This window comes from Amblyraja radiata, chromosome 4, assembly GCF_010909765.2.
Source record: "Amblyraja radiata isolate CabotCenter1 chromosome 4, sAmbRad1.1.pri, whole genome shotgun sequence".
Classification (NCBI taxonomy): Eukaryota; Metazoa; Chordata; class Chondrichthyes; order Rajiformes; family Rajidae; genus Amblyraja; species Amblyraja radiata.
Window position 1 is genome coordinate 27,129,888 of NC_045959.1, and position 21,195 is coordinate 27,151,082.

The following is a 21,195-nucleotide window of genomic DNA, read 5'->3' on the forward strand; positions in this document are numbered from 1 at the left end:
GCCCCACACGGCCCGATTTTACCTTCTCCCCAAAATCCACAAACCTGACTCTCCTGGCAGACCCATTGTTTCTGCCTGTTCGTGCCCCACCGAACATATTTCCACGTACCTCGACTCCATCCTATCGCCCCTGGTTAAATCCCTCCCTACCTATGTTCAAGACACCTCACACACTCTTCGTCTACTCCATGACTTCCATTTTCCAGGCTCCCATTCCCTCATCTTCACCATGGATGTCCAGTCACTCTACACCTCCATCCCCCACCAGGAGGGTCTCAAAGTCCTCCGTTTCTTCATCGACCAAAGAACCAACCAAACCCGTCTACTGATACTCTCCTCCGCCTAGCGCAGTTGGTCCTCACCCTTAATAACTTCTCGTTTGACTCCTCCAATTTCCTACAAATACAAGGCATAGCTATGGGCACACGCATGGGCCCCAGCTATGCCTGCCTCTTTGTAGGGTACGTCAAACAATCCTTGTTCAAGGCATACCGTGGCCCTATCCCCAAACTCTACCTCCGCTACATCGACGACTGCATTGGTGCTACCTCCTGCACCCACACACAACTCATCCATTTCACCACGAACTTCCATCCGGAACTCAAATACACCTGGACCATTTCCGACATTTCCCTACCATTTCTAGACCTCACTATCTCCATCGCAGGTGATAGACTACTGACCAACATCCACTATAAACCCACTGACTCCCATGGCTATCTGGACTACACTTCTTCCCACCCTGCTTCCTGTAAGGACTCCATCCCCTACTCCAAATTCCTCCGTCTACGCCGCATCTGCACCCAGGATGAGGTGTTCCACACCAGGGCATCTGAGATGTCCTCATTCTTCAGGGAACGGGGATTCCCCTCTTCTACTAAAGATGAGGCTCTCAGCAGGGTCTCTTCTATACCCCGTAACTCTGCTCTCACTCCCCATCCCCCCACTCGCAACAAGGGCAGAGTCCCCCTTGTCCTCACCCACCCTACCAGCCATCACATACAACAAATAATCCTCCGACCTTTTCGCCACCTCCAACAGGATCCCACCACTGGCCACATCATCCCATCTCCCCCCATGTATGCTTTCCACAGAGACCGCTCCCTCCGTAACTCCCTGATCAATTCGTCCCTTCCCACCCAAACCACCCCCTCTCCTGGCACTTTCCCTTGCAACCGCAGGAAATGCTACACTTGTCGCTTTACCTCCCCCATCGACTCCATTCAAGGACCCAAGCAGTCTTTCCAGGTGCAGCAGAGGTTCACCTGCCCCTCCTCCACCTCATCTATTGCATCCGCTGCTCTAGATGTCAGCTTCTCTACATCGGTGAGACCAAGCTTAGGCTTGGCGATCGCTTCGCCCAACACCTCCGCTCGGTTTTCATTAACCTACCTGATCTCTTCCTTTCTTCTTCCCGATCCCCCCCCTCCCCCCACCCTCACATCAGTCTGAAGAAGAGTCTCGACCCCCTGAGTTTCTCCAGCATTTTTGTATTATTGATACCCTTTTAAAGCAGGTGGGAACCTCAGATCTCAGGTTGAATACGTCCGTAAAAACCCCAGCCAGTTGGTCCGCACAGGTTTTTAAGAACACGACCGGGTATACCATCAGGTCCAGGCACTTTACGAGGGTTTACCCCCCTGAAGGATCTCCTGACGTCAGCCTATGTGACTGTGACTGAAATACCATCACGGCGAATGGGGTCTCGGGAAGGCACATCCGTGTTCTCCCTATCAAAGCGTGCATAAAACGCATTTAGCTCGTCAGGGAGTGTTGGCAGACATTGTTGGTAGGGTGCAGCATGGGAAAGGAGGCCTCGGGCTTAGTACAGGGAAACCAGCGTGGAGTAAGGCAGGTCCAACAGAGAGGAGGAAATTGGTTGTGGAGCAAGTATGTTGTCAAGAGGAAGCAGTGGGATGTATAAGGGCATTGGCTCAGGTTAAGCAAGTGGATGAATTGGAAAAATGTAGAAAAGGTTTAGTTGGAGGGATCTGTGGTGCATGGAGGCAGGTCATGCAAGATGTGCTAGCATCACTGCAGAACCTCAGTGGGTAGGTGGAGACCCAGCGCGTCCCCCGTGTTCGGAGGTGGCAACATTGAGCCATATTTTGTCAAGATGTAAGACTCGCCTTTCTTAAGGTTGGCATACTTGGCGGTATAACCAGGTCTTGAATTGTATCGCTCCGGCAAATGACAGGAGAGCACAGTTGAATTCAATATGCAATAGGACTGCGAGTGTAGTGGTTGATTTTGGCCATGAGGGAGAGAAAGGAAGAGGAGGAACGGTTTCAAACAGGCATGAGCTAGGCCAGCTAAGTGGAGCCAATGATTGCAAGATGCAGGTAGACTTAGGAGGAAAACTTGTTGTTCCGCAGAAAATAATTAGTACCAGTTTGAGGCCAGATGTAGTGTTATGGTCAATTAGTTAGCAGATAGCATATTTTATAGAACTGACAGTGCCTTGGGAGAACTCAGTGGATACGGCTTCTGAACTTGCCAACACCGGCCAACATGTCCCTGCTATATTAGATCCACCTGCATGTCTTTGGCCTATATCCCTCCAAACCTGTCCGATCCATGTACCTGTCTAACTTTTCCTTAACTGTTCCTCAAACGTTGGGATAGTCCCTGCCTCAACCACTTCCTCTGGCGGCTTGTTCCATACGCCCACCACCCTTTGAATGAAAAAGTTACCCCTCAGATTCCTGTTAAATCTTTTCCCCTTCACCTTCATACACCTCTATAAGATCATCCCTCATCCTCCTGTGCTCCATGGAACAGAGTTCCAGCCTACTCAACCTCTCCCTATAGCTCAGGCCCTCTAGCCCTGGCAACATCCGCGTAAATCTTCGTTTGAGATTCATTGTACGTTGTGCAAGTGCTGACCTATTCAATCCAATGGACAGGTGTAAACAGTAACATTTCCGTAAGGTTCTATCCTAGCAAAATCCATAATTTTCATAATAAATCTAGAAAACCAAATGTGAACCAAATGTTCAAAATCACAAGGTGAAGTATGATTCGTGTTAAAGTATTTTACGATTAAAGATGCATAATGGAATCAGGGTAGGAGATCTTGAAATAAAATAGTTGGAATGAGCGCAGGTATATGGGACTAGGGGAGAATACGTGTTTGGCATGGACTAGAAGGGTCGAGATGGCCTGTTTCCATGCTGTAATTGTTATATGGTTATATGGTTTTGTTATATGGAATGACTACTTAATGTACAGAAAGCAGTAGATCCCCAGAAAGGAATGCAACTACCCAAGTAGACACAGCTCCACTCTATTTTGCCACAAAGGCTAATCAGGAGGGTCTTCACTTCAGTTGTACGTAAATATTTAAGGATCTTGCTTAAACTCCAACCACAGAATGATGGCAGGAGGATATGACTATCCAGCCCAAATAGTCTCTCAGCAGTAAATCCTATCACCCACTCTGGAAAAAAGATGTTACCAGCACCATGAGAAAAATAATTTCACATTGACCCAGAGCACCTTATGGTCAGGGAGGCACAATGGCACAATGGTAGAGTTGCTGCCTTACAGCGCCAGACACCCAGGGTCAATCCTGACAACAGGTACTGTCTGTACAGTTTGTTTGTTCTCCCTGTGACTGTGGGGGATTTCTCAGGATGTTCAGTTTCCTCCCACACTCCAAAGATGTACAGGTTTGCAGGTTAATTGGCTTCGGTAAAATTGTGCCCAGTGTGTCATAGTCATGTTTATTGTCATGTGTACCGAGGTAAAGTGATAATTTTGTGTGTCAGATAGCTCTAGTGAATATACAATAGACAATAGGTGCAGGAGTAGGCCATTTGGCCCTTCGAGCCAGCACCGCCATTCAATGTGATCATGGCTGATCATCCCCAATCAGTACCCCATTCCTGCCTTCTCCCCATATCCCCGGACTCCGCTATTTTTAAGAGCCCTATCTAGCTCTCTCTTGAAAGCATCCAGAGAACCTGCCTTTGAGGCAGAGAATTCCACAGACTCAACACTCTCTGTGAGAAAAAGTGTTTCCTCATCTCCGTTCTAAATGGCTTACTCCTTATTCTTAAACTGTGGCCCCTGGTTCTGGACTCCCCCAACATCGGGAACATGTTTCCTGCCTCTAGCGTGTCCAAACCCTTAACAATCTTATATGTTTCAATGAGATCCTCTCTCATCCTTCTAAACTCCAGAATGTATAAGCCCAGCTGCTCCATTCTCTCAGCATATGACAGTCCCGCCATCCCGGGAATTAACCTTGTAAACCTACGCTGTACAAAGACTGGATGGGAAAAGTGTAATAACAGCTCAAGATAACAATTTTTTTAGTGAAAGCAACTTTTCGGGCGGCTTTGGGTTTCATTACAAGGGTTGACTGACTGCTCCCTTTTCATGCCTTGTATCCCCATTCACAATTCATCATCCAATTTTGCCCAGCAAATTGGTCATTGTCACCACTTCATTACTGGTGATCACCCCTCTTACTGCCTGGGTCTAAAGCTGTGGAATTCTTACCCTAAACTTACACTCCTCAAAATTTGCTTCTTGAGCAACTTTTTGCCCACTTGCCCAAATAATTTGTGGTGTAGCTTCAGCTTTTCTAAAACAATCATCCTGAGATCAGTACACTGTTCAGTCTTCTGGAAGTCAGAATGTTACTTTCACTGCATGCCCAGTTATCAACACTAACACTATCCAACACATTAAATAAATCTACTGCTGTGATTTTAGTCCATGTAGACAAAATAAGTCTACATGGACTAAATAAGTAATTTCCCTCTACATAGGAGACTGTCAGAGCAAGCACAAACTACATAATCTTATACTTGTAATGACAGGAGGTTATTCACCCCACTTGGGACAGTGGCTCCCAAGGGAGCATTTCCAATTGTTTTGTTCACTTTCTTATTTACATGGATCTCTGTAACTTATACTTTCTCACAGATGGCCACCAACTCTCCCTTGATTTTCCTCCATTCATTTTCCCCCCATTAATTTACCAGCAACATTCTGGGATGTGAAAGAATACTAGAACATCATGTGAAAAAGTGCTCGCAGCATCCAGCACCAGATGTTAAGATCAAACTCGGGTCTCAGATGTTACAAGATAGAAGCAAACACTGCTGCAACAATGTGCCACACATAGGGCTATGCAGATGGATCTCACACACAACCGTATCAATGGTTCGTAAACAAAAATGCTGGAGAAACTCAGTGGGTGAGGCAGCATCTATGGGGCGAAGGAAATAGGCAACGTTTCGGCCAGAAGAAGAAAGGAAGAGGTGAAGCCAGTGGGCTGAGGGAGCGCTGAGAAGGGGAGGAGAAACTAAGGACTACCTGAAATTAGAGAAGTCAATGTTCATACCGCTGGGGTGCAAATTGCCCAAGCGAATTATGCGGTGCTGCTCCTCCAATTTACGTAGGTCCTCACTCTGGCCATGGAGGAGGCCGAGGACAGAAAGGTCGGATTCGGAATGAGAGGGGGAGTTGAAGTGCCGAGCCACTGGGAGATCAGGTTGGTTATTGCAAACAGAGCGGAGGTGTTAAGCGAAGCGATCGCCAAGCCTACGCTTGGTCTCACCGATGTAGAGCAGCTGACACCTAGAGCAGCGGATGCAATAGATGAGGTTGGAGGAGGTGCAGGTGAACCTCTGCCGCACCTGAAAATACTGCTTGGGTCCTTGAATGGAGTCAAGGGGGGAGGTAAAGCGACAAGTGTAGCATTTCTTGCAGTTGCAAGGGAAAGTGCCCAGAGAGGGGGTGGTTCGGGTGGGAAGGGACAAATTGACCAGGGAGTTACGGAGAGAGCGGTCTCTGCGGAAAGCAGACAGGAGTTGGGAAGATGTGGCGAGTGGTGGGGTCACGTTGGAGGTGGCGAAACTGACGGAGGATTATTTGTTGTATGTGACGGCTGGTAGGGTGGGTGAGGACAAGGGGGACTCTGCCCTTGTTACGAGTGGGGGGGGGGGGGATGGGGAGAGAGAGTAGAGTCGAGTCAAGGGGTATAGAAGTTCCTGGTGAGAGCCTCATCTATGGTAGAGGAGGGGAACACCCGTCCCCTGAAAAATGAGCACAAATCCGATACCCTGGTGAGGAACACCTCATCTTGGGTGCAGATGCGGCATAGACGGAGGAACTGGGAGTAGGGGGATGGAGTCCTTACAGGAAGCAGGGTGCGAAGAAGTGTAGTCCAGATAGTCATGGGAGTCAGTGGGTTTATAGTGGATGTCGGTCAGGAGTCTATCCCCTGCGATTGAGATAGTGAGGTCAAGAAATGGTTGGGAAATGTCAGAAATGATCCAGGTGTATTTGAGTGCCGGATGGAAGTTAGTGGTGAAATGGATGAAGTCAGTGAGTTGTGTGTAGGTGCAGGAGGTAGCACCAATGCAGTCGTCGATGTAGCAGAGGTAAAGTTTGGGGATTGGCCACTGTATGTCTTCAAAACAAGGATTGTTCGACGTACCCTACAAAGAGGCAGGCATAGCTAGGGCCCATGCGCGTGCCTATAGCTACGCCTTGTATTTGGAGGATATGGGAGGAGTCAAACAAAAAGTTATTAACTGTAAGGACCAGCTCCGCTAGGCAGAGGAGAGTATCAGTAGAATATCAGTTGGTTGCTTCTCCGGTCGAGGGAGAAAGGGAGGGCTTTGAGACCCTCCTGGTGGGGGATGGAGGTGTAGAGAGACTGGACATCCATGGTGAAGATGAGGGAATGGGGGCCTAGAAAATGGAACTCCTGGAGTCGACAAAGAGCGTGTGAGGTGTCAGGAACATAGATAGGGAGGGAATTTAACCTGGGGGTGATAGGATGGAGTCTAGGTACGTGGAAATAAGTTCGGTAGGACAAGAACAGGCAGAAACAATGAGTCTGCCAGGACAGTCAGGTTTGTGGATTCTAGGGAGAAGATAAAATCGGGCCGTGCAGGGCTGGGGAACGATGAGGTTGGAGGCTTGGGAGGGCAGGGAGCTGGAGGGCAATGCTTCTGTGGAGTTATCACTGTCAACATGTTCTACAAATCGAGCATAAAATCTGAGGGCCATAGTTCACAATCTGCAGCTATATTTATTCATAATATGGAGCGATAAAACAAAATGTTTCGACACACTTTAATGAAACACCTTTGTATATATTTCCTCTCAAGTTACAATTAACTTCAATATTCTCAGGGACATCCCAAACTATTTTATGGCCTGAGCACTTTTGTACTTGGTGTAACACAAGATACATAGCAGCCAATTAACACACAGAAAAGGGACATAAAGTGCTGGAGTAACTCAGCAGGTCAGACCTGGAGAACATGGATAGGTGACATTTTGGGTCAAGACCCTCCTTCAGCACAAACACACTGTAAGATCCTCAAAATAATAAAATAATCTATACTCATTGGCAAGGACACAATGCCAACATTGTGAAAAGGTACCACAAAATAGTCACATTCAACTTGTTCCAAACAAAAATCATAAAGTTGGCAAACTTTATGGAATAATCCATTCAAATCCACCCAGGGGATGAATTGCGTCATCTTTGTGAAGTCTATGTACAACTGCAGACTAACCTGACCAAGTTTCATCTCATGACCTCTTGAATACTTTTATTGTTCATTTTAAACAGCACGATATTTCTCTCCCATGACACCTCGCTCTTTAATCCACTGTTGTTCCACTTACACGACCTCTAACGCCGAACTTGAGGCTGGAACAGCCTTTCCGACTGTCATGAAGTAGCTTGTGACAGCCAGGTGGCACTTCACATGTAACCTGTGCTTCACGACACAAGCTCGGCCTTTCTTTAAAGGTGACACCAATATCCTCTGAGGCCAATCCCCCAACCCGGCCGCCAGCCGCTATTCCCTGGCGGCCTCGGATCTGAGCACCTCAGCTGGGTCGCCGGTAACTGGGGCCCGTCGTTCCCAAGCTAGCCGGTTAAGATTCAACATCCACCGGGAAGGATGCAGCGGTAACTCCATGCCTGGCCGTGATCCCGCAGCCACACCGCTAACCAACGAGCCACTCACCTTCCCAGGTCACATCGAACATGTCCGCGACCGACGCCATGTTGCCCACTCGATCACGTGAGCTGACGTCGCGCGCATTGCCGTCCACGCCCCTTCACCGTCCCGACCAATGGGAGCGGTGTCCGGGGCTGAGGGCGGGATCCGTTAGAGTCTTGGCAGCGGATTGGTTCTTTCCCACGGCCCTGGTCATCGCCAAGGCAACGAAACGCAACCAAACCCAAGAGCGTGGACCTTGAGGAGAGAGGAGGAGAACTTCTTGTTTCCTTCGCTCCATAGATGCTCCAGCATTTTTGTGTACCTCCAAGAGCGTGGACCCCGCCCTCACCCACTCGCCCCCTCCCTTCCTCCCCTCCCCCTCCCCCCCCTCTTCTCCTTCCCTCCCCCCCCTCTTCTCCCTCCCTCCCCCCCCTCCCTTCTCCCTCCCTCCCTCCCCTCCCCCCCCCTCCCTCCCCCTCCCTACCCCCCCCCCTCCATCCCTCCCCCCCCCCCCCATCCCTACCTCCCCCCCTCCATTATTTATTGATGTGTGTATATATTTATATAATGGTATATGGACTCACTGATATGTTCTGTATTCATGCCTACTATATTCTGTTGTGCTGAAGCACAGCAAGAATTTCATTGTCCTATCTGGGACACATGACAATAAACTCTCTTGATTTGACTTGACTTGACATGGAATCTTCAACAAGTAAGCCAGGTGGAGAAGATGCCGACCTGAAAGAAACCCAGAAGGAGAGAAACAAGTTATGGAAGCAGATGATCAAGAAAATAGAAATCCAGAAGAAACTAATGGAATCAAAAGAAAATGCGAAGATAGTGCAATCCAATCTGGGGCAATTATTCAGCCTTGGTCACGAGGTTGAGGAAAGCAAAAAGCACTGTTGGATTTACAGCTGCCTCAGGAAGAAATCAAAAGCTACACCCAGTGGTTCCAAGAAAGATTGAATTTTTTTCGGTGAGTTTGTAGATTATGTGCAGAAATGTTTAGTTGAAATCGAACAACTTACTTATGGTACAATTGAAAGTGCAATGCAACAAGGTGTTGAAATGGAAAAGGTGATTACACCACATGATAGTATCTCGAATGTATCTACACGAAGATAAAGACATAAATCTGACTCTATAGCTAGTTCAGCGTCAAGGGCCTCTGCTCGAATGGAGGTCGAAGCTGATTTAGTTGCTCTCTCAATGACTTGGAGAAGAAACATGAGATGAGGCAACACGAAGAACAGCTGAAAGGAGAGATGAGGAGACAAGGAGAACAGTTGAAAGTAGAGATGAGGCGACAAGAAGAAGAGATGATGCGACAAAAAGAACAGCTGGAACTAGCCACAAAGTTGGCGATTTTCAAATCGAAGAAGGAGATAATGGAAAGTGAGGGTTCAAGATGCGGCTCTAAAGCATCTGATGGGATGAACTCTTATTACAGAAAAGGAACTGCACAAAAGACAGCTAAATCAAATCTGCAGCCAGAGGCTATCCGGCCTCGTGACTCAGAACTAGCACATAGCCAGTTGATGGGCGACAAAACTTCATCTCAGCAACTGGGTGCTAGACCGAAGAAAATTTATGGGCCTCCTGATGAGGCTCGTACAAACCACCAATTCAGTATTCTTTTCGGAGACCTAATACACAGGCTCGAGCAAGCCAAGATTGGCGGATGCCTGTTTATGATACGAAGAGGCCTAAGCAGGGAAAAACAACTAGTCATATGACTCGTGACAAAGCTTACTCAGACCAGTATTCTTTTCAGAGGCCTGTTTATCGTACGTCTGGGCCAAGCCAAGGATCTCAAGGCGAATTATTTGAATTGGTGAGGAATCAAGCTGAAATCAACAAACTCATCTCTCAACAAAATCTCCCTTCCACCCTACCACCAATAGAAATTCCTAGATATGACGGTGATCGATTGCGGTATGAAGCTTTCATAATGGAATTTCACAAAGGAGTAGAAATAAAAACTACTGATGAAAAAGTGCGCTTAAGGGCCTGTCCCACTAATGCGACTTTTCAGCTACTGTCTTCGACCTTCAAGCTCGAGGGCACTTGCCTGAAAAACTTCAAGCTGGATCGACTGTCAGCATTGAAACCTTATTTTTCTCAACGAGCTTTACCTTCGACTATCTTCGATTGCCTTTGATTACCTATGATAGCATTACGACCTACCTCGACTAAACCTACGAGTAAAACAATATCGATATTTTCCATGGAGACCTTTTTTTACTCGTGGGCATTTTTCAACTTGCTGAAAAAAACGCAGAGGCCTCGACTACGTGGGGACTACTCTCGAGCACAAAGGAGAGTTACAAAGACCTAGGACCTTGTGTCGACCATGCTGCGAGTATGAGTCGAGGGCAAACTCTTCTAAACGTGCGAATTAGGTCACCGCAGTGCGACAGGCCCTTTAATATTTCTGGTGCATTACACAAGGGGACTGTTTATTAATGATCCACAGCAACACACATAGTGAAGATCAATCTTGATTCCACAGGCAAACAGGAACATTCAAACAGCCAGCCATTCTCATCTAGCTCCGCTGGTGTGAGAGAGAGAGAGAGAGAGAGAGAGAGCTGACTAACCTTGCTAGTGTAAAGCTGTGTAGTACCATAGTACGATGTAAAGGATGGCATGCTCATATATGCAGTGGATATTATAAATGGCATGGAATAATAAGGGTTAATCTACACGGACATGCTAAGGTGCTTGTAAAAAGTTGTCTAAAAGGGCCTGGAAGCCAAGGCTATCGAGAGGCAAGAAGGTTACTTAAAGAACGTTATGGTAACGAACAGAGGATTTCTAACGCATACAAGAAAAAGCCTATGCTGGAAAGATATTGTCAGAAGATATGGAGGCATTAAGTGAGTTTGTTGTAGCTCGATGAAAAATCTCGACCATGTGGAGGAAATGAATGCTGTTAGTAATACCCTGTAGACCTAGAGAAAAGTGAAGAGATAAAGCAGGCCAAGTAATGGAAACGATGAATCGAGTAGCCATGTTACCAGACCTGGTGGCTTTCTTAGAAAGAGAAGTACGGTTCACGTCAGATCCACGCCACGGGAGTATTCAAGATTTTAAACTAATTCCAACTCAATAATTAAGTTTGCTGATGACACTGTGGTGGTGGGCCTGATCTCAGACAACGATGAGAAGGCCTACCGGGAGGAGGTGGCTGGTCTAGCACTCTGGTGCCAGGACAACAGCCTCCTCTTGAACATCAAAAAAACTAAGGAGCTGATCGTGGACTTTAGGAGGGCACATCATCCGAGGACGTACACTCCATTGAGGATAAATGGGGATACTGTGGATAGGGTGAGCTGTTTTAAATATCTGGGAGTCCACATCTCTGAGGATATGACATGGACATCACACGCTGCAGCACTCGTGAGTAAGGCAAGGCAGCGCCTTTACCACCCCAGGCAAATGAGGAAATTCAGAGTGTCTCCGAGGATCCTCGAGTGCTTCTACTCAGCGGCTGTGGAAAGCATCTTGTCCGGAAATATTACCATCTGGTTTGGGAATTGCTCTGCCCAGGACAAGAAGGCTCTGCAGAGAGTAGTGCGTTCGGCCGAACGCACTATGGGAACTTCACTCGCCCCCCTGCAGGAACTATACAACAGGAGGTGCAACTCCAGAGCAAATAAAATCATGGGAGACCCCTTCCACCCCTGCAACGGACTGTTCCAGCTGCTACGGTCAGGCAAACGCCTCCGTTGCCATGCAGTGAGAACGGAGAGGTTGAGAAGGAGTTGCTTCCCAGAGGCCATTCGGTCTGTAAACTCCCATCTCACCAGGGACTAACTTTACTACGTTTTTCCTTCCAATATTTAATATGTAAAAGAATATGTGTGTGTTTATGATTGTGTTTATAGTTTGTTTGGTTGTTTGTTTGTTTGTCTTTTTGCACAAAGTCCGCGAGCATTGCCACTTTCATTTCACTGCACATCTCGTATGTGTATGTGACGAATAAACTTGACTTGACTTGAACTGTCAAAGGTTCTACCTTTACTAAAACTAAAGGAAGATCAGGACCTAAGGGAGGCAGTTTTGCTACCGCTATAATACCTGTGGAAACGACAGGTGGAATGAAAGGAGATGTATCTACTATCAAGAAAAAAGGATTTTGTTTGTTATGTGATGAAGTTGGTCACACAATAAGGTGGTGTCGAAGATTCAAAAAGAAGGAATATAAAGAAAAGATGGATTTTTTAAAGGAGAAGGGAATCTGTTTTGGATGTTTGAAAAAAGGACACATGGTAAAGACTGTGAGAGTCCTATAACTTGTGACTATTTTTGCGCAGACTCGCTAGTAGTTTTTAGTTTAGTTAGAGGAAGCATGTGGGAGAAGGCACAGCTTTCCACCATGCACGAGTTTGGCTACGAGTAAAGGGCCTGTCCCACCAGCATGCGATTGCATGCGTCTAGTGCGACCAAACGTGGTCGCTTGAGGCGTACGGCCTCGCGGGGCCAGTCTCACTTCGATCGGCGGAGGCGTATGCAGTTTTGCGGGGCTGGTCCCGACATCGCGCGGGGCTCCAAAAATCTAGCACTGTCCGAAAATCCCGCGCATCAACGGCCTGTCGGCCCGCAGACGCATTGAGGGCGTACGAAGCGTCTCGATGGGCGTATGCAGCGTCTTGACGGCGTACGCCTAGCGCGTGGCGTTGCGCAATGGCGTCACCGCCCGGCATGCCGTTGCATGATGACATCACCGCCCGACGCCGCGCGACGTCCAAATTCAGTCGGCCCGCATCCTGCCCAGCTGATTGGTGAGTATGATGTCGGGACCAGCCCCACACTACAGGCCCTTAAGATCAAAATTTACTTAAACAAGAAGAAATTTGGATGAATATCTTTCTGCTTTTACGATGACAATAAAGAAACGAATTAAGAGTGTTTTTTGAAGATTTATCTTTGGACGGCTTTGAATGTCTCGTGGAGAGCTCGTATATATATCACAATTATCTCCTTACCCCGTCTTCAATCATAGTGGCTAGATACCTTGAACAGTATAATAATCTGCCATTATAATAGGGACAGGTTGCATCTTCTGCGGTTGCAGGGAAAGGTACCAGAGGAGGGTGAAGTTTGGGTGGGAAAGGATGCACCCGTCCACTCTCTGCACCCGACGGACTCTGCAACCAGCCACCTCTGCACCTGATCAACTTCAGCACCTGTCCACTCTCCGCACCTGTCCACGCTCAGCGCCCAATCAAACTCCATACTTGCCCACACTCGGAATCTGATCACCCTCTACACCTGTCCACACTCTGCACCTGTCCTCACACCTCACCTGTCCTCCATACTGCACACCTGATCACTCTTTGCACCAGTACACACTCAGCACCTGATCCCACTCCGCACCTGATCATACTCTGCACCAGTACACACTCGGCACCCGTCCACACCTATCTACACTTGGTGCCGCACCTGATCAAATTCCACACCTGATCCTACTCTGGACGCGTTTTCACTCTGCACCTGTCCACACTCCAAATCAGTTCACACTCTGTACCTGATCACACCTGGCACCTGTTCACACCTTGCACCTGCCCACACTCCACACCTGTCCACACGTCCACACTCCACAGCTGATCCCCACTCTATACCTGTCCACACTCCACCCCTGTGTGCTATCCACACCTGATCCCAATCTGTACCTGCCCATACTCCACAACAGCTGCACCTGTCCATACATCCTACCTGTTCACACTCCGCACCTGCCCACATATTTCAAACTTGTACACACTCTGCACTAGTCCACACCGCCCTTGCCACACATCTCGTACCAATACATTCCTGTCACCTGACCATTCTCCGCACCTGTTCACACCTTACACCTGTCCACATTCCGACCGTATCCATTCTCTGCACCTCACCACTCTCTTCACATGTTCACTCTGTGCACCTCTCCATTTTCCACAACCATCCACCCTCTACCCCTGAACAAACAGGCACCTGTCCATCCCCGGCACCTGTCCCCTCCGCATTTGCCCACACTCCGCACTTGTCCACATTCCACATCTGTCCATGCTCTGCCCCCGTCCACACTCTTCTCCCACTGGTCCCTCACACATCATACCTTCTACCCTCCGCACCTTCACCACCCATCCCTGTTCTCCTCACCACACCACTCCTCCTGACCATCGCTCCACTTGGCTACCCTCATCAACTTTTTCTTATCTATCTTGCCTTATCTTATCTCACCTGTACACACCAACTTCATCACTTCACGCATGTCCATGTTCCTCACTCGCCATGCCGTGTCAGCATCCTAGCCTCATGCCTCACCTAGCAACACTTCCAGTTACCTATCCGCAACATCCCTACTGATCCTATCCACCTTCTCACCCTCCTGCACATAGCAGCTCTGCACACCAAATTAAACTGCAAGAAAACAGTTGAACATTGTGCGCAGTGTGTAATTATGTGCAGTTTTGGTCACCCTTGTACAGAAAGGATGTGGAGCTTTTGGAAAGGTTCAGACAAGATTCACCAGAATGCTGCCTGGAATAGCTAGAATTAGCTAGAAGGAGAGGGTGGAAAATGTAGACCATATTCTCTTGAGCTTCAGAGATTGAGGGGAGACCTGAGTGGAGTATAGAAAATTATGTGCGGCATAGATAGGGAGACAATCAAATCCTTACTACCAGGGTGAAAATATCAAAGACAAGCTGTAACCATTTAAAGATGTGAAGGGAAGTTTTTGCACAGAGAGTGGTGAGTGCCTAGAACACCCTGCCAAGGGGTGGTGGTGATGGAGGAATATATAATGGTGACATTTAAGAGGCTTTTTGATAGGAACATGGATATAAAGGGAATGAGAAGATATAGATCATGTGCAGGTAGAGGTGATGAACTTGGCATCATGTTCAGTACAGACTTTGTGGGCCGAAGGGCCTATTTTTGTACTGTACTGTTCTATGTTATTAACAATTATAGATTCATTATAATATAAATAAAAATGGCAGTATTCAAGCAGGAATTCCCACATCATAACTTGGGGTGGATCCAATGAAAGCGGATGGCCCAATCATGGTCACTATCTTCACTCCCCTCTCTCATGTCTCACCACTTCTTCCATACGCAATGCAACTCCTGCTATGGAAACATTTGAGAAACTTACTATATATTGTAAAGAATAACACATGTCTGTCAACTCTTTTTAAATCTTGATTCATTTTCTCAGGTCTATGGAGACCCATAAACCAATCAAATTTTGCTTGAAAGGTTTACGAAGCCATTAAAAGCTTTTGATTGAATTACCTCGTTGAAATATAATGTCTCTTATCCTCTGATGCAATGATGTAGGGCCAAGCCACATTGCCTTTTCCATGCAGAGCTCCCAGGGGATTTGGTATGGGCTTAAATCACCTGATAAAGACTTTAGGTGTCACACTAGCATGCTGTAAGAATCTCGACCCTGACACAATAACATTTTATTCCTGAAACAGCTACTTGTGGAAGGGATCGGGTTTGTTATACAATTCAGAGCAGCGTGGATCTTTCAAAACAAAAAGGAAAAGGAGATAAACTTGCATTTCTGAAGCACCTCTCCCATCTTTTGAAGTGCAGCCTGTTACAATGCAGGAAGCAGACTGCAGTCACAAACAACAATGAGCTGACATGTGTTGGGGCAGTGTTAGACGTTACTCTTTTGAAGAATGTCCTACATCCAGCCAAAAGAACATTGACTAATGTTGATAATATCAGGCATTTCGGGTGCTTGACAAAGTGGAGGATTTCTGCTTCTGTAAAACCTGCTTGTCATCTTTTGCAAAAAGCTGCAAAGACCATGAGGCTCCAGAGTGTCTGTGGCTTGGGACGAGGTTGAATAGAGGTTGATGTCCAGATGGCCTTTAATTGTTAATATGTATGAGATTTTGCAGAAGGAGCTAGGTCCTGTTGCAAATGCTTGGGATTGGTTGGGAAATGATGGGTTACAATAATGTTGCAGACTATGTTACGCCGTTACTGGTGATTGGTCAAGGAGAGGGGTCTTACCCAAACTGTTTACTTTACCTAGTACAGTATAATGTTTACTTAACAGAATTGTTTCCCACTAAGTGCTTTTTATCGAAACTATGTTATGTGATGTTTTGTGATTGGGTTAGGGAACTGTCATTCAATGTATTTTGTAATCCTTATTGATAATTGGCTTGTAGGGGTCCCCCCCCCCCCCCCCCCCATGTATATTCACGCCAAGGGTATAAAAGAGGGGTGAGCACATTGGGGTGTGCCGATCTTCTGTGATAGCGCATTGGAGTGTGCTGATCTTCTGGAGTTGTTCAATTTGCACGAGGCTGATGGACTTGATTGAGTAGAGACAAGGATCAGACCCGTGGTATTGGACTAGGCATTGTATTGGACTAGGTATTGTATTGGTGTGCTGTATAATAAAAAGAGTTGGATTCTAGTGTTTCGTATTCGGTGTATGACTGAACCAGACTAGGGGGGTAAGATTAGGACGGGAATTACATTGTGGGCTCATCCGGGATCTCAACGGATTGCCAAACATAAATTTGCGATCAGAGAATTGAGTCGTGTCAGATTGCAAGAGGAGAAATCAGCGCCACGGTGCGACTTTCGCATTGGTTTTCCCGCTTCGCTGATCTGAGATAAATCGGTCATTCGCGTGCTTGTGTTTGGATTCCCAACAAGATCGATAAGATTACTAATCAAGAAATCACTGATCCAAGTTTTGATAAGTAAGGAAGTCAAAGGTTACCGGGACAGACGCATAATGCTGGAGTAACTCAGAGGGTCAGGCAGCATCTCTGGAGAAAATAAATAGTTGACGTTTGAGGTCAGAAGCCTTCTTCAGAGGTGGTTGGAGGAGGCGAGAAAAGGTCAGAACAAATCAGGGCTTGGATTTGTTCATTCCCTCCATAGATGCTGCCTGATCCACTGAGTTACTCCAGGATTTTGTCTCTTTCTTCAGTATAAACCAGCATTTGCAGTTACTTCCTACACAAAGATTAACAGGAGTGTGTTAGAATATGGAATTGAGATTACAGTTAGATCTTATTGAATGATTGAACAATATTTTTCAATATTATATACTTTGTTATATATCTTAAATACTAATTTTATATACTATACTTATTGAACAAGTAAGAATGTCATTGTTCCGTTTTTGATGTCCATGACAATAAAACTCTTGACTTGATGGAGCTAGGTGTCCTATTCCAGCTACTCGCTGTAGTGTTGCCAAGTAACATCCAAAAGACAGTACCTCTGAGAGTGCAGTACTCTTACAAGGCCTCTTTGCAGACATGCACTGCAGGGAGATGTTGATGGGTGCTGTGTGATCTTTCAGATACATTGTTAAGCATTGTTTCATCTGCTTTCACAGATGAACATTGCATGCAGCAGTTTTGCAGAGCAGGGGACTCTTGGTATCCTGGAGAAAGTTTACCCCTCGATCGACAATACTGGGCAGATTACCTGGCCACGTTAGCAACTGTCCCTTTCACATAACAACTGAATGCACCTCGTAAAATACTTCATGGACACTTTGGCATGTGCTGAGCATGGCATAGGAATTTACCTCCCTATTCTTTTCCTCGTTCTTCCACATGAACACATTAAAGATTATTCATTAGTTGGCAGAGTAGATTAGCCACAGTGCCCTCTATTAATGTATGCAATTGTAAATAATACCATACTTATTGAGTCCTAGAGAAATACATCAAGGAAATAGGCCCTTCGGCCTGCTGAGTTTGTACCAACCTACAACTGCTTTAATCCTACATTAATCCCTTCATTTATTTACATCATGATGAGAGAATAAAGAATAAAGCTTCCAAATTTCTCTCATGACCTCTCTGTTCATCAGTTGGGTTTCTCTCAGTAAAGTCCTGCCTGCATATCCCTGTTTTTACTCCGTATCCGTTGACACCCTGCCTCAACAAAAATCTAACTAAGTAGCAATGTTACAAAATTTTGAGATTTTAAAAATCAAGTCTGCAATTTATCCCATCAGATAAAGCATAAAAAGAAGTTTAATTTGACACCTAATTCACTTTCATATCTCAAGTATTTAAAAAGTTATGGCCATTTTCATACTCGGAAATTAGCATCTTGTTCCCTATTGATTTTCTATGGACATAACAAAAAAGCTGTGATCGTGGACAGTCAAAAGCCCATAACTTTCTTAAAAATTAAGAGAACTGAATGAAATTCATAGATTGAAGCATTCTGAATCAAATATAAAATAATTTTACTTGGATGACCTGAAATTAAAGCATATAATTAGTTACCCAATTGTAGCTAATTTCAGACTTCAATTACTAGATCTAAACATCTATCCATTTCTTAATAAATGATTAACATTTTTAAATAGCCTAAGTGTCCAAATAATATTCACAAATAATTCACAATAAAACATGATTTTTAAATCTCATTTACATTAATTTATAGGCCAAATGGAAGGAATTTAGTGTTCAATTGCTGTAAATTAAAGTCCATTTAAATCAGCTTTCTAGTGGGATCCTGTGAACGCGCTGGTTTAGAACGTTCACATTGCGGTAGATTTGTGCCCTCAAATGCCCAGAAAAATACTGCAGGGATATAATGGGGCCCAAATTAGCTACTCGCAACATTAAACTTTGTATAAAGGGATCTTAAGAAGCCCTTTTTAACGTAAAAATAAACAGCCTACCTTCCGTTTTCCCCTGTATGAGATCCGGCCCGTTGTCGGCGGTCGGGGGTTTAGAGGTTAATTTTTAACCTACTATAACAAGTAAAGAAAGCCCTTAAAACTAAAAATAGCTCCAGCTACGGAATCTTCCAGCGATTTTTCGTTAATAATTAACTAGGCTGAAAAACCTCGATTTGAACAGCCTAGGGAAAATTGCGTTTTAAACCCGCCCCCCTCTAAACGGCGCCAAAATCGCGCACACGGGCTGGGACAGATTTTCAGCGACGCTTCAGGTAGGCTTTGCAACATACCTAAACTAAGCATGAGACTGTGCCCCTTTAATCTAAGAGGGACGATCGGGACAATAAATAATACTTTTGTAACTTTGTCGGCACCCTATAGGTGATGATTTTTTGCATACTTTGTGTATTTTATGCAAAGCAAAGAATTTCACTGTACCTAGGTATATGTGACAATAATGTATGACACAAAGTGTTGGAGTAACTCAGTGGGACAGACAGCATCTTCAGAGGGAAGGAATGGGTGACGTTTCAAGTTGAGACCCTTCTTCAATAAAGTATCATTGAGACATTCCCGCCAGCTGTGGAGCAGTCACTCACACAAGCATAGCTGTGGAAGAATCAGCCACACAGGCACGACCATGGGAAAATTAACCACTCAGCTAACCACACAGTCACAGCCATGGGACAATCAGAAATGCGGAACAGTTGACTATATTGGTCAGGCCACATCACTCGCATGCCCGACACCAAACTCCTTAAATAGGCATTCTGTTCCAAGATCTTGTGAGAGGCTAATACCAGGCAGAGAGGAACAGAATGAAAGGTGTGCTCAAAGCCTCTTTGAAGAAGTTCAACGTCCCCACCAATTCCTGAGAACCTCGCGCTCACGACTGCGCAAGTAGAAAAGGAGCATAGAAAAGGACGTCGGCCATGCATTCGAAGCTTACAAAGGCCCTACACTAGCAGCAGAAGGATGGCACCACCTTGCAAACTTCCAACCCACCTGTCCCCCTCATGCACCCCCTGCCCATCAGTGGAAGAAACTGTAGATTCCCCATCGGCCTCATTAGCCACCTCCGAACCCACAGAACCTGAGAGGAAGCAATTCACTCTTGATCCTGAAAGCCTGGCTAGGAATAGGAAGAAGACATGGTTTCACTGTTCATAGTCCATTTAATGTTTATTGGTGAACTGGATTTGCAAAGTGGTGAAAGGTTTCTAATTAACGTACTAAGTAATATAGCTTAAACCAAGCTACCTTTGATCTCATTTAAATTGGCTTGTGGAGAGGTTTATACTTAGACATCTGAAAAATGGAGAAAATGTCTAGCAGAGAAGGATCATTACTCCAAAAACCACAGCAAGCCATCTGGAGCTGGGATGTCACTCTTTCATCTGCCCGTTTGAGAGAGCTGGACAACTGTGTCCCTCAGGCCTGGCTGCACTTGGCATTGGAAGATGTGCATCACTCAGGAGGCGGTAAGTCTTTGGAATTTTCATCCCAGAAAGGCTGTGGGGATTCACTGAGTATGCTCAAGGCAGAGATTGATAGATGTTCAGTCATAAGAGAATTGAGGGATAAAGGTGTGTCCGGTGAACAGTTTGGCCGGGTTCATTTGACTTTAGTTCACTTTCGGGATACAGCATGGAAACAGGCCCTTCAGCACCCACCCCCTCACCGCAACCTGACAAATGAGATCAGCATCTTTAGGCAGATCCTCACACGTCAAGCAGTGGAAATCCATGCAAAGGCTGAAGAATACGGAATCAATTAATAGTTTCAAAGCCAAGGTAGCTGAACATTTGTTGTAACTACTTCCTGAGAAGATTACGGAGAGTCGGTATGTCAAGGAGGACTCTCTCAAACTTCTACAGGTGCACAGTAGAGAGCATTCTGACTGGTTGCATCGTGGCTTGGTTCGGCAACTTGAATGTCCATGAGCGGAAAAGAATGCAGAAAGTTGTGACCACTGCCCAGTCTATCATCGCCTCTGACCTCCCCACCATCGAGGGGATCTATCGCAGTCGCTGCCTCAAAAAGGTCACCAGCATCATCAAAGACCCACACCATCCTACCCACACACTCATCTCTCTGTTGCCATGGGGAAGAAGGTACAGGTTCAAGAACAGCTTCTTCCCCACAGCCATCAGGCTACTAAATACGACATCAAACAAGCTCTGAACAATAACAGTCTATTGCACTTTTATCTGTTTATTTATTGTGTACATTTATGGTCTGGTGTATAGACACACTGAACTTTCATCTCCTGTTCTGTATTATGTTTACATATTCTGTTGTGCTGCAGCAAGCAAGAATTTCATTGTCCTATCCGGGACACATGACAATAAAATTCTCTTGACTTGACTCTTGAGTTACCGAATCAGGGCAGGTAAATCATGTTGCAATACAGAACCAGCATGTAGGAACAGTCTTGAAGGGCTGAATGACCTGCTGTTCCTCGCCTACACACACAGCATATGTTGGCTGTATATTTCAGAAAGTGACCTGAACACATTGTCCATT

General features: G+C 45.9%; 1 protein-coding gene across 1 annotated transcript in view; it reads right to left on the bottom strand.

The window, feature by feature from the left end:
• emc2 (ER membrane protein complex subunit 2) overlaps positions 1 to 8,113 on the bottom strand; it is a 160,676-nt gene extending 152,563 nt beyond the window's left edge. The window contains exon 1 of the mRNA XM_033019126.1: positions 8,007 to 8,113. Coding sequence (XP_032875017.1) covers positions 8,007 to 8,046 — 40 coding nt within the window. The 5' untranslated portion in view covers positions 8,047 to 8,113. The remainder of the gene's footprint in view (positions 1 to 8,006) is intronic.
• Positions 8,114 to 21,195: the final 13,082 nt, after the last annotated feature.